Source organism: Periophthalmus magnuspinnatus, chromosome 23 (genome assembly GCF_009829125.3).
Source record: "Periophthalmus magnuspinnatus isolate fPerMag1 chromosome 23, fPerMag1.2.pri, whole genome shotgun sequence".
In the NCBI taxonomy this organism is placed as follows: Eukaryota; Metazoa; Chordata; class Actinopteri; order Gobiiformes; family Gobiidae; genus Periophthalmus; species Periophthalmus magnuspinnatus.
The window spans coordinates 10,810,743-10,822,852 of record NC_047148.1 but is presented as its reverse complement, the minus strand read 5'-3'; the positions used below and the strand labels follow the sequence as shown (position 1 = coordinate 10,822,852).

The following is a 12,110-nucleotide window of genomic DNA, read 5'->3' as shown; positions in this document are numbered from 1 at the left end:
CACCCCCTAAAGAGGGAGATTGAGTTATGTTTGACAGATTGCTGCTTTAAGTGGCAAATACTGTAACTACATGAAATCCATCTAAGAACTATGTGAGTTTTCTTTTTCTGTAGAATTGACAAAAAGTTATAGAAATTTGTTAAAACCTAGTATATGTAATATTTCAAAATACATGTGGAATTGAGTTTATATATGTATGTGTTTTATTTTTCAAAGTAATGTTTTTCTAATAATCTTATCTTAAATATATGTATATAGTGACATTATCTTTTTTATAATAGCTCTTCCTTTTTGTATGTATATATATGTACATTATGCACTAGTTCTAGGTAGTGAGGAGTCCATGTGTTTTGAGGGGTTATTTACACCATACTCCGCGAGCCGCTAGGGGTCCGGTGCAAACTGAGGCGTGGATCCGGGGGTATGTACTGGTGAGGGTGGTTATAGGGTGGAGGAGGGGGAGGCAGAGGCGGCTGGTGCCCTCCATCAGGGGAGCGCACTGGGGTAGACATGGCGGACTGGCTGAGCTGGTGCTGGTAGTGGCGGTGTGTGGGGGTCTGGCTGAGGAACGCCTCCACGCGGCCATGTCCGCTGTTGTCCAGCATGAAGACTTTGACAATCTGTTGACACTGGATGAGCGCGTCGGGCCGCAGGTCCACCAGGCTGACGGCGGGCTGGTGCTGCAGGGGGACAGTGTGACAGGGGGTGCTGGTCGCAGTCTGCAGCTGTGGATGCTGTCGGTGGCTCAGGCCCTGCTGGAAGAGCAGCTCCCCCTGGTGGTTAAGAAGGGCCGCGCTCTCGGGAGTCCGAGCCGTGCTGCTGCTGAGCTGGTACGTCTGAAGCCTGTTGTGAATTGACACCTAGTTTAGAAAACAGCCAAGAGAACAGCATCAAATGTTATAAAACTGGTTCCTCCTCTCTGACCCGTCAGCCCTCTTTTGTTTTTTGGGGGGTGGTTGGTGAACAGCAGACACACAGGGCATGCTCGGGTGCTGGGGTCAGTGAAGGACCCTTCCTCCCCCACAGGTACAGTGGGGTGTATTCAGATGCTGGGAACACCAGAGTGACACTGAGGGATGAGAGACTGTCAGTGCAATATCACAGCTAGGGCCCGTGGTTCCAAAGGGGACACTGAGGGCCCCTGTGTCTCCCTTCCAAACCACTGTGTGGCGCTATGGTGACAGTGAACACAGGAGACTTGAGGTTGGGATCAGGCCATACAAAGTAGAGGGATGGGTGGAAGAAGAGGAGGAGGAGAGGTGTGATCAGAGTGACAACCACGAACGTTGACAAGCAACAAAAAATGCTGTAGAAGATTAAACACCTGCCCTGCTTGTGGAACTCTAATTGTGTAATTCTTTATTTAATATACTATGTAATTATTTGTTCCGGACAAATTCTCCTAATATTCAACTGATAATGACTTTTTAGTGACATTTTTCCTCTATATCATTCCAATGTATCATTCAGGAACAGTAGAATGCATGTGAATTGCTACTGATGTCACTGCTGTATTTCCCCTCTGCAGGTGAGGGCTTTGTTCGGAGGAGCAGGTGACTGTCTGTGCTTTAACAAGATGTCCACTGGTCACTGGACTCAGAGTGGAGCCTTGTTAGTGAAATTGGTTACACCTGCTCAGACTACGCACTGCAGTTTTAAAGTCACGTGGATCACTATTTTGTTCTTACCACAGTACTAAGGATGCTGTCAACAAAAAATGCCATTTTGAAAAAAAAGATATGTAATAATTAAAGTCACGTGTGGACATGTCCTGACCTAGCCATATTGCACAAAGTGTCAGACATCTTCACATTCATGCCTGAAGTATACATAGGCTCTTGTGAGTGACCCCTGGTTTTCAGAGATAGATGCGTTTGGACAGCTCCCCACCAACCACTGACATTTACTGTGGGCTGTGTGGCAGAGGGGAACGCTGCTGTTGAAGGTAGCTCAGGCAAGCATAAAGCCTGACCTAAGGTGCGAACATGAGTGAAATAATAAAAAGGACAGACCCTCAAGCTAGTCCACACGATACACATGCTTTGATATCTCAAGTGTAACTTTATTCTTTAGTCTTGCCAAATGTTGTAATATTTAAACACCATTGTAACTGTTCATTTTGAATGTAGTTCTGTGGATAAACAATACACCTAAATTATATCATTAAAAAATATAATTTGATTACCTACATCACTTAATAAAAAGAAGCCATATGAAAAAAATCACCAGTGTTAACTCTATTTGGCCCCCCGCTGAAACAGTTCACTCTTGTGGTGAAGCCACCAACTGGGCATAGAAAACAAAGAAAGGCCATCTGCCTCAAGAATTTCAATGGCCCATGGGTAATGTAGTGCAACCTGTTCTTGCTTACAGAGACTTTGTGCATGACTGATTGTCCCTGAAGCTTTGGCAAAGACAGGTGACACGTCTGGGTCCTATGAGTAGTGCATTTATCCACCCACATGGTGCGGTGTTAATTAATGTCACAATGTTGGATGCGCATTCACTAGCTCTGGCCTGCATGCCAGAAAGTGAGGCTCATTATTGTTATCTCATTGATTGTTTTATTTTGGTTAAGAACTAATGTCAAACAGGGACGTCCATTTAAGCTCCATCCCTGTTTATCTAGCTGGCGCGGCTGGAAATTATATGCATAAGTAATAAGACATTTGTAACACACCTGAGACAGCAGTCAGGTAGTTTTGCTTTAGGGGCTTAATACTGTTGGGCAAAGTCTCTCTTTCAAAATATGACATTTTATATATTTCATATATGGTTTTGCTTTGTTTACACACTCAAAAGTTTTTCTTGACAACCTGCCTACGATGCGTTGTACAGGTATTTGACAGGTTGTAAGGGGCCAGTGGACCTGAGCTGTTCCTCCCTTCATAGTTTGATACAGTGTACTCCTGAGTGAGAGACTTACCTGCTCAGTAGGACATGCTCTGCCACTAACCACTTACCTCCATCGCATTGTGTCCACTTCTGTCATCTACCTCCCGCTGCCCTGCACAAAAGCACAAGGGGAAAAAAGGAGAAATATGATTATCATGGAAAGAATTATACTTTAACAAAAATTATTTTAAGAGGTGCCTGATTGCATTTCGTTTTTATATATTAGTTTGTTTGTGTAATTATTGGTTACGCTTGCTAATTAATCAGAGCTAATCCAGGATGTTGTTGTTTGAAAACTGAAAAACTATCTGTATACTCAGCCCTTACAACATGACTACAAATATATGTAAAGTATTTCAAGCCGACGTTCACAAAGCACTGCACATTTTTAGATGATGATACATTTTGAAGAATTGTGCAGACTCGTTTAAATGAGCCCACGTTTCAGCAGCTTTCCACTTGAAAACATTAACAGAATGACAGTCTGTAGTACAAAATTAATCTTGAAGAACTGTCTTTACAGCAGCTTTTAGACGCACCTGATGGAGAGGGTTGTTTGCCACGAAGCTCAAGTTGTGTTCCATTTTTCACCGTGTGAGCCTTCGCCCCCTGCTGTTTCTCCAGTTCCCCTATGCACAACACAAGAACAAATTATTTTTACACCCATGACAGGAACCAAAGCAACAAAACATCCAGGTACCGCTGCGGTGTGAGAGTGACAACCATATTAACCGGTGTAATTTGAGCCTCTTTCAAATGAACCTGGATAATATAAACACTCATGGCACTCTCTAAGCTCCAAACATGACTCTTCATCTCTCTAATTAAACTTCACACTTGGTGGTAATTGCATGTCATTTCCAATCATGATGTCTAAATGTGGTTTTGTCTCTTGCATGGCACAGCATTCTAATTTTGAGGAACAACCCCAAAACACACAGCAGTGAGACTATACCAATCTTAGAGAAATTATTACATGTATTACAAAACCTCCAGCATATGTACGAGAGCTAACAGAAAGAAAGTTCATTTTGATGCTCATTTATATGGTTTTACTGCTGTGGAGATGGGAACAATGTCTGCCTGTCACCCCCCTGCATGTCTTCATATGTTCCTGCCTGCTCCTCCCAGTAGATACATCAAAACCCACTAGGAAACCAACTTTGATCCCCACTGACAGCTTCAGAACGCTAAGGAGCTAAGATTTATACATGTATCTTGGTATGTGCACAAAAGACACAATACAGGATTCTATTCATAAGCTAAAAGACAAGTTATTGGGCATTATAGTTAGTATGGGCATTGGGCAGTGGTACAAAACAACACAAACATAATAATGTGAATCAAGAAATGTTATACTGTCCATTATTTCACATGCAAGTGATTAATATTGACAACAAGTTAGAAGAAAAGAATAGGGCTTACACTCAATGCGTATCTGCTCCATCTCTGACACCTCTGCAATGGACTCTTTTAGATCCTCAACAAACTTGAGCAGCTCCTCCGCGCTCTGTGCACAGAAGTTAAAAACCTGCTTCTTGTCCGAACCAAATGGTGAAAGGATGGTGATGCCATGGGGGTAATCTAATAGAAAACAACAAAAAGATTGGACAAAGTACTCACAGAATAAACAAAAAAAACCAACATTTGTTTACATTATTGTTGTATCACTTTCTCAATAATTATCAAGAGCGGTTCAGTTAAATGTGTTATCTATTTGTTTGTGACTTACATTCATTTTCAAAAAGATGGAACTGCATGCCAAGTAGGCCCATGGCTTTGCAAAAAGTGTATGCGGCAGAGCTCTTCTTTTTTGGACATAACTTCAAGATCTGCAAACAAAAAGACAAACCACTAATTACTAGAGTTCTATGAATTGTTCATTTGGTCAGAAGTAGTCGAGCACTATGTCTTCTGGTTTGACAAATAAGTTTAAAGCAAGACACCTTTCCTTAGATAAAACAGCAAGATGACAAAATGGATTAGCTCATTTTGGTAGTCATATCAGGGCTGTACAAGCCGTTTAGACACACTGTGAAATTACACTGCTGAAATAGAGTGAAATCTTCAAAGTACTCTTCTGTAAAGGTCTTGGCTTGTTTTTTTTTACTGTCAGAAGTGAATGTCCCACAGGAGTACACACATGGGTAGGTTTGAAAGCCCAGTGTAGAGAATCCAGCGTAAAATTGAAAAGAAAACCTCTTATTGAAACCTAACACCCACAGCAAAAATGTTTCAGTGGTGGCTAAACCTATTATGATTGTCATACTGCAATAAACAAACGCAGAGTTATTTAAAGTGCATTGATCATTCTATTAATTATAATATTATGATTTTTTAATCCCAAATTACGCTACAAGGAGACTCTACTTATATCCACTAGAAAATAAAAAGGCAGGAAAGAGCTGGGTTAAGAAACAAGAATAGGAGCACCCTGGGGGAACAGCTCAGAGTCAGAGGAGGAGATGGTGCAATGCAGCTGTCACAACAAAATAAGCTTTTCACATTACTGTTTTGATTTCATATAATTACTTGCTGTCTTAAAGGAGTGTTTAAGAGCACACAGGTACGCACCACAATCAGATCGTTGAAGAGGAAGACTTCTCTCTGATGAGCTGCCTGTTTCTGGGGTTTGCTGACATCTGTCACCTCAAACAGACGGCTGCAGCACACCAGTCTGCGGTGAGGCACAGACAGCACCTGCACACACAGAGCACAATTCAGATCACCTGACACATGGTTATACAATAAATGATGAGACACACACATATATGTGTATATAATACAAGTAAAAGGAAGGTCATTTACAGTGGAGGGGTTAGTCATTCTGCCTCACCCTCCACAGGCTGCATGTCTTGTATAAATGCTGGTTCTGAATCTAATAAATGTGAGATGTGTGTTGTTTGTTATGTGTCAGTGTTGTTACCAAGGAGCCATTTTCAACAACAAATGTAACCCAGCCTTGGCGCCAGACATTTTTGGTTGAAGGCGCTAAGGTCTTCAATATGGGTTCTCACTTAAAAATGGATTCTCACATTACCATGTTTGCTTTGCTGTTTTAAACAAGTTTAAATGTATTCAGCCCCTGTAGTGAATTATAAAATATAATACGACATTTTACTCAAGGAATGCGGCTACGTGCCTCCTAATGTACACATTGAAAGGAGATTATTTAATGATGTCTAAGACATGCAAAATATGTAGTATTCAAATTCCTTAGAATATAGTCTGATTGTATTTTTATCCATATCACTTTTCCCCAGACACACATCTTTGCAGACTGTGCTTAAACACCTCCTCAAGTATATGGTTAGAAATCAACTAACAACAGCCTTTTCAAAGCTGTATATTTCGTGTCAGTAAAAACCTGTGTATTTATTCACTATTAAGATCAACTTACAGATCAAATATTTACTAATCAAAGAGAACCACATAAGAAACTTCCCCTGACATGATTCAATCTTGAAGACAGAAACTTTATCGAGAGCACTTTTATTTTCTGGCAGGCGCCTCTTCTGGGCAGGAACAGTCACTTCCTGTTACAACGATCCATCACAGTTTGGCTCTGACAGCCCTCTCTGTCATCCTTTGACCACTCATCCATCACACAGATACACTTAAGGAGGTACACACACTAAATTAGGGGCGGAACACAACAAAGAGACTCTTAATGCCATAATATAAATGATTGTAGAAGATTTGTTTTCAATTGTGTGTATTTTGACCAATACAATTTAAAGGTGCAGTATGTAACTTTAAGAGATGTTTTTACTTCGCCTGAAATGGTCCATAGTATACCATTAAACTTATGTATCTTCCATTTCTTCAGTTACGGGTGTTTTCAAAAATGGCCCTTCCTCACTTCAGTTTTGCTTGGCTGGGTGGCATTTTCTAATTGTTTCCATTGAAATAGTTTGCATACTGTGAAAGTTTCAAGGCAAGGCAATAACATTACCATGGAGACAAAATGTTAGCGAATCCTCTTCTAGAAAAGTTTATAGTGCACTTTTAGTGGAGTCAAACTTGATTATCACTTTGTCAAAAACAAATCGGAATCAGAAGGCTGCTATTGCATTTCAAACAGGACAAGCTTGGAGGGAGGTCATTGTAATGTGTCTGCAGTGTTTGTCCACTTTGATTGTGGCCCTGTTTTTAACCCAGAGTCAGTTTAAGTAGTGCAATGACAGCTGTGTATAATGTTGTATGTTTTGGATGATGATTGCTCTGCTGATGAGACATTTAATGGCTAATAAATGGGCTTTGATAGCACTGTGGAGTCTAGATGCATGATAAGGACTTGAATAATGAGAAAATCACTTGCCTTGGAGCATGGCACAATCTATTTGCATACTTGGTATTCAGTAACTTTCATATTTCTGCTTGAGATGTATTTATATAATTTAATCAGCTAGTTTAATGTAGGAATACTAAATAACACATTTTACCTGAGATGAAGTACAAAATGTTTGTATGCAATAATGAAAGCAAAATTTTGGAATGCAATTTTGGTAAGAAACTCAGATAGATATAAGGCAGTGTCCACCAGCTATCTGACCAGAACTGAAGAAGCTGCTGCGAAACGTCTTCAATCAAACAACTTTTTATCCAGTGGACATATTTGAGTTTTTCTTTTAATAACAAATTCATAGCTTACTTGGGAAAATAAGGTAAGCTTATATGAATATGAATTCAATATGAATATAAACAATGAAATTACTAACGACTCTTCTACTATTGCCAATGCATTTAGTCAGCATTTTTCACAAACACCACAGCTTCAGTGTCCTGTTGTCACTTTAATCCAGCCCTGCATAGCCAGCCCTGCAATTGCTCTTGTCCAAAGGGCAAAAAGTGAAATCTCCTCTTCCAGTAGTGCTGTGACCAGATGACATTGAAAGTAAGTTTACCAAACTAGGAGCCCATGTCCTCTCATCCCCTTTGGCTGCTCTCTTTAACTTATGTTTTACTATACTAAAAGAAAAATTCAATTCTGTCAACTGGACAAAAAGTTATAGGAGTGAAGATGTTTTGCTGCTCATCTAAGCCGCTTCTTCAGTTCTGCCAAGCCCTATTGTTTTCTCTGTTTAGGTTCAGGTCTGAGGATGGAGTTATAAATAGATGATAGATGATGTCTAAGGCCTCCATTCCTGTTCAAGGAAGGATTGTCTTTCCTAACAAAAATTGCTTCTTTAACTCCCCAAATTAATCTGAACCTAGAACGTGGAACCCTTTACTAAAATAAAAGGTGTAACCATTCAAACAAAGAAACAAAGAAACAGTAGGGCTAGCCAGTATGCTATTAGATGTGAGAACACCCATTAGGGGCCTGAATGATTATGCTAAGTATGAGTCAGGCACAGTTCACACTTGGTGTAGGTTATCAGACCAAGTCTACAAACAGAAACTGTAAACAATAGGTGTGTTAGTTCCTCCCTTCAGATAGATATAAGGCAGTGTCCACCAGTGATCTGACCAGAATTGAAGAAGCAGCTTGGATGAGACAAAAAGCTTTGATAAAATGTTGTCCAACTTTTTTTCATTTGACAAAATTGAAATTTTCTTCGACTAAAGATCATAGCTGAATTACTGAGGGATTGCACATATATTTTTTACCACTTTATTAACAACTACAGACCTATTTCTATCACCAATAGTATTGTCAAAGGTTTTGAGAAAATTATTTTTACTCAACTGTCAAATTATTTATCTGACAATGAAGTACTATCCCAATGCCAGTCTGCATTCAGAAAAAGCTTTTCTACTACCACAGCTCTTTTCAGTTTTACAAATGAGTGTTTTCTAGTTTTGACCATAGCATGTGAACCAGTGCAGTATTCAATGATCTCACTGAAGCTTTGATTTAGTTGATCATTATTTACTCCTGGACAAATTATATACTAGTGGTCGTTCCAGATCTGCTCTGCTTTGGTTCAACTCTTATTTGCACCAGTGTCCCAGTGTGTGTCTTTTAGCAGCAAGTCTAATCTCACAAGTATAGACAAAGGCATTTGGTTGGTCCTTTACTTTTTTCTATATTTATTAATGACCTTCCCTGTAGCTGCACTGACTGTGACATTCAACTAAATGCCGATGACACTTATTGTTCTTAACGTAATATATTATATCTGCAACTCTCTACAAAATTACTTTGACTCAATATTGGCTCTTGTCCAATAAGCTGCAAAACCTTATTCTTATTCTATGATTTTTAAGAAAAAACAAAACAAAACATAAATTACCTGAAAACAATCTTAACCATTAGTTAGTCTTTGGTTAAATTCAGATCTCTCTTTTTATACTTACAATATTGCAAACAAGCTTACCTACACGTTAAAAATAATGTACCAGTAAAGTAATTTCTTCAATTGTTTCTCAACTACTACTTAGAATCTTAGATTATGCTAATGTTGTATACATAAATGTATACATAATAAAATACTACATCCACCTCTCAATCTACAATAGCTTGTGCAGATTCACTCTTCGCTGCCCCTAGAGGACACACCAAGGTGCTCTGTACCATCAACAAGAAGGCAGTCTCACTGGTTATAATTTAATTTTAAATGTCTCAGTTACCCTTTATATTTAAAACAATATATTTAATCCCATTTAACTCCTCATAAAATCTTTGCCATACAAACCACCTATTTTTATACCCCCAGAATTAAAAAATAAGTAGATAAGCATGCATTTCAACACAAACCCCTACTGACTGGAGGCTTCTCCCAGTATCTGTCCCCTTTATCATGTCTAGCATGTTTGTAATTGCTTCTAACCCTGATTCCTATTACATCTATTTATTTATATTTGCTGTGTCATGCTGATTCATGTATTTAGAGAGGGTTGGTTAACTGTGAGAGCCCTGTATGTGAGTGTGTGTGCGCGCGCCTGTTTCTTATATATCTTGTGTATTGTACATTGTATGCAATGTAAATGCCTTTACATTGCTGCTGCTACTGGTACATCTGTTTTGAGGACCCCTCATAAATGACACGCTCCATCTCAAGGGGTTTATCCTCTATAAATAAATGTCAATCTAATTATGTTACCGGTAGTACTTTTCAAAATTACTTCAAAATAATCATGATTATAAATAACATCTGCAATAAATGAAAAATTGAATACAATATCTCTTTAATTACATTGTAATTAGTGTGCGTCCAAGTAATTTCCCTTGTGGATCAATAAAGTTTGTCTAAGTTTAAGTCTACTTTTTAACCTCTGATCTGGTCATTAAGTCTAAACATTTATGTTAAAAATTTGATTTCAACCCATACATTTCCCAATATTTACATTTTGCTAGAAATGTTTGCTTCATAAGTCTACCAAGTAAATAAAGAAGATTTTTCTACAGCTACAAAAACACATTTGAACAAACTCCCAGCTCCCAGAAGCAGATGGTCTGGCATAAAAAGTGAATTCTCACCGTTTTCATGCCCACGATAGACTGCTCCACTTTGGAGACGTAGGTGACGTGGTCCTCATTGGAGCGTAACTCCCTCTGCTGGATCCTCTCATAGATCCCCACCACCATGTCTCTGGGGATGTCCGCCCCATCATCCACACCTGACACACAGTCAATACACAGGGACAGTTTCCATTAGTATAACAGCAGGTGGGATCTTTTTTGTTTATTTTGTAACTCAAATCACACATTATACAGCAGATGGTAATCAAACGTGGTTTACAAATTCAGTGTCACGTTCCCGTATGGTCTGGTCTGCCTTTAAATAACACTATAGCTTATTAGGATTTATAATGTTTTAGGCATTAAAGGGGCACTACAATTTTAGGTGGACGTTCTAAAACTTTGTCCATGTAGTTGGTATTGTTTTCACTGGAATGTTCAACAAAACGGCATAAAAATTCTACAAGCAGGTGTTTCCTCCAAACATTTCAGGTAAAGCAGTAACATTTCCATGGAGACAATCAAGTAGCAGACCCTCCCACTAGAAACCTTACGCAGTGCACCTTCAATAACCTCCCTAGTTTCAAATTGATATGTGTTTTTGGCTAAATAAATGTGTAGCATCATACCTACTTTTCCCTATTCTTACAACATTGCTAGTGTTACTACAATGTTTTTGTCAAAAAATATACAGTCTGCTCTGCCTCTAAAGTTGAGTCGATTTGAATGGATCAGTCTGTACAAGAAGGATTTTTGTGAGTTTGAAAACTCAATCTTTGCAACTATCAAGCTTGCAGAACGACAGGCAACACCTACAGGCTATGAAGATACATTTAAACATGTATCTAATGTAACTGTTTACCTATAACAAATATAGTATACTTTTGTTAGAGTATAGTTATGTATTTATTGATTGTGCATAGAACTGTGCATTGTACTGTAGCCCTTATTTTGGTATTCTTCCTGTAACACAGCCCAAGTTTTGCCACTGCATCAGACTGAAACATCTGATTTACCCCATTATATACATGCTCTATAGTTAATGATTCAGGATGAGTTTGGAGAAAATGAAGCTGTCAAAATTATGTGGGCTGTTACTAAGGATTTCTTGCCATAAGGCCAGAGGGTAGTGCGTGTTTTGGTTGAGAAGTGGCAGTCTTCTTTTGCATTTTATCTCACCCTGGCAATCATAAATTAATCATAGCTTGTGCTAATATTAAAGAATAACAAAGAAGCACATAGTAACTCAGGCAATGCATTTCTAATGAGCAAGTCTAGTGGATAAAGCATAGTTTGCATAGTATAGCCTTTGTGGACAAGCTGTGACAGTGTTTGGTCTGTTTAATTGAGATAATGAATGCAATAGGCTTCTCCCCATTGGTATTGGTTTCTTGTGCTTAATTGTATTTGAACTCAGTTAGTTAGATCAGTGAAGTATTCTTGTATAGCAGTATTTGGAAGAGCTAAGAATAAAATGAGGAAAAATAGATGGCCTGGTATTATATGCAGTGTAACAAAATAAACATAAATACAATATACAGACATGCATACGTGTGGAGCAGGAGTCAGATACAAACAAGGGACATGCATCATTTTAATTTACATGAGATCCTCAAGTAGATTTTTTAGTGTAATCTAGTTGTGGCAGACAGTCAAGATGTATCTAAATTGTTGTGTATCAACCTGTGTTTGCTCATTGAGAGCTCAGAGAGTACGAGAAAAAGCATCATTTATCTCTTTTGCTGGGCAGATGTGCCTCCATCTGCAATGAATTGCCAGACGATAGTACTTACGGTTCTATATAAAC

The 12,110-nt window shown here is 38.8% G+C and overlaps 1 protein-coding gene across 3 annotated transcripts in view; it reads right to left on the bottom strand.

The window, feature by feature from the left end:
- Positions 1 to 258: 258 nt before the first annotated feature.
- The window catches only part of iqsec3a (IQ motif and Sec7 domain ArfGEF 3a), a 31,730-nt gene continuing 19,878 nt past the window's right edge, over positions 259 to 12,110 (bottom strand). Inside the window, exons 6-12 of one of the 3 annotated variants that reach the window (XM_033989638.2) lie at positions 10,322 to 10,461; positions 5,470 to 5,595; positions 4,628 to 4,727; positions 4,321 to 4,479; positions 3,435 to 3,524; positions 2,964 to 3,007; positions 259 to 860 (exon numbers count right to left, since the gene is read on the bottom strand). In XM_033989638.2, coding sequence (XP_033845529.2) covers positions 363 to 860; positions 2,964 to 3,007; positions 3,435 to 3,524; positions 4,321 to 4,479; positions 4,628 to 4,727; positions 5,470 to 5,595; positions 10,322 to 10,461 — 1,157 coding nt within the window. In that variant the 3' untranslated portion in view covers positions 259 to 362. The remainder of the gene's footprint in view (positions 861 to 2,963; positions 3,008 to 3,434; positions 3,525 to 4,320; positions 4,480 to 4,627; positions 4,728 to 5,469; positions 5,596 to 10,321; positions 10,462 to 12,110) is intronic. The other 2 variants (XM_033989639.2, XM_055231495.1) reach the window with 2 other exon arrangements.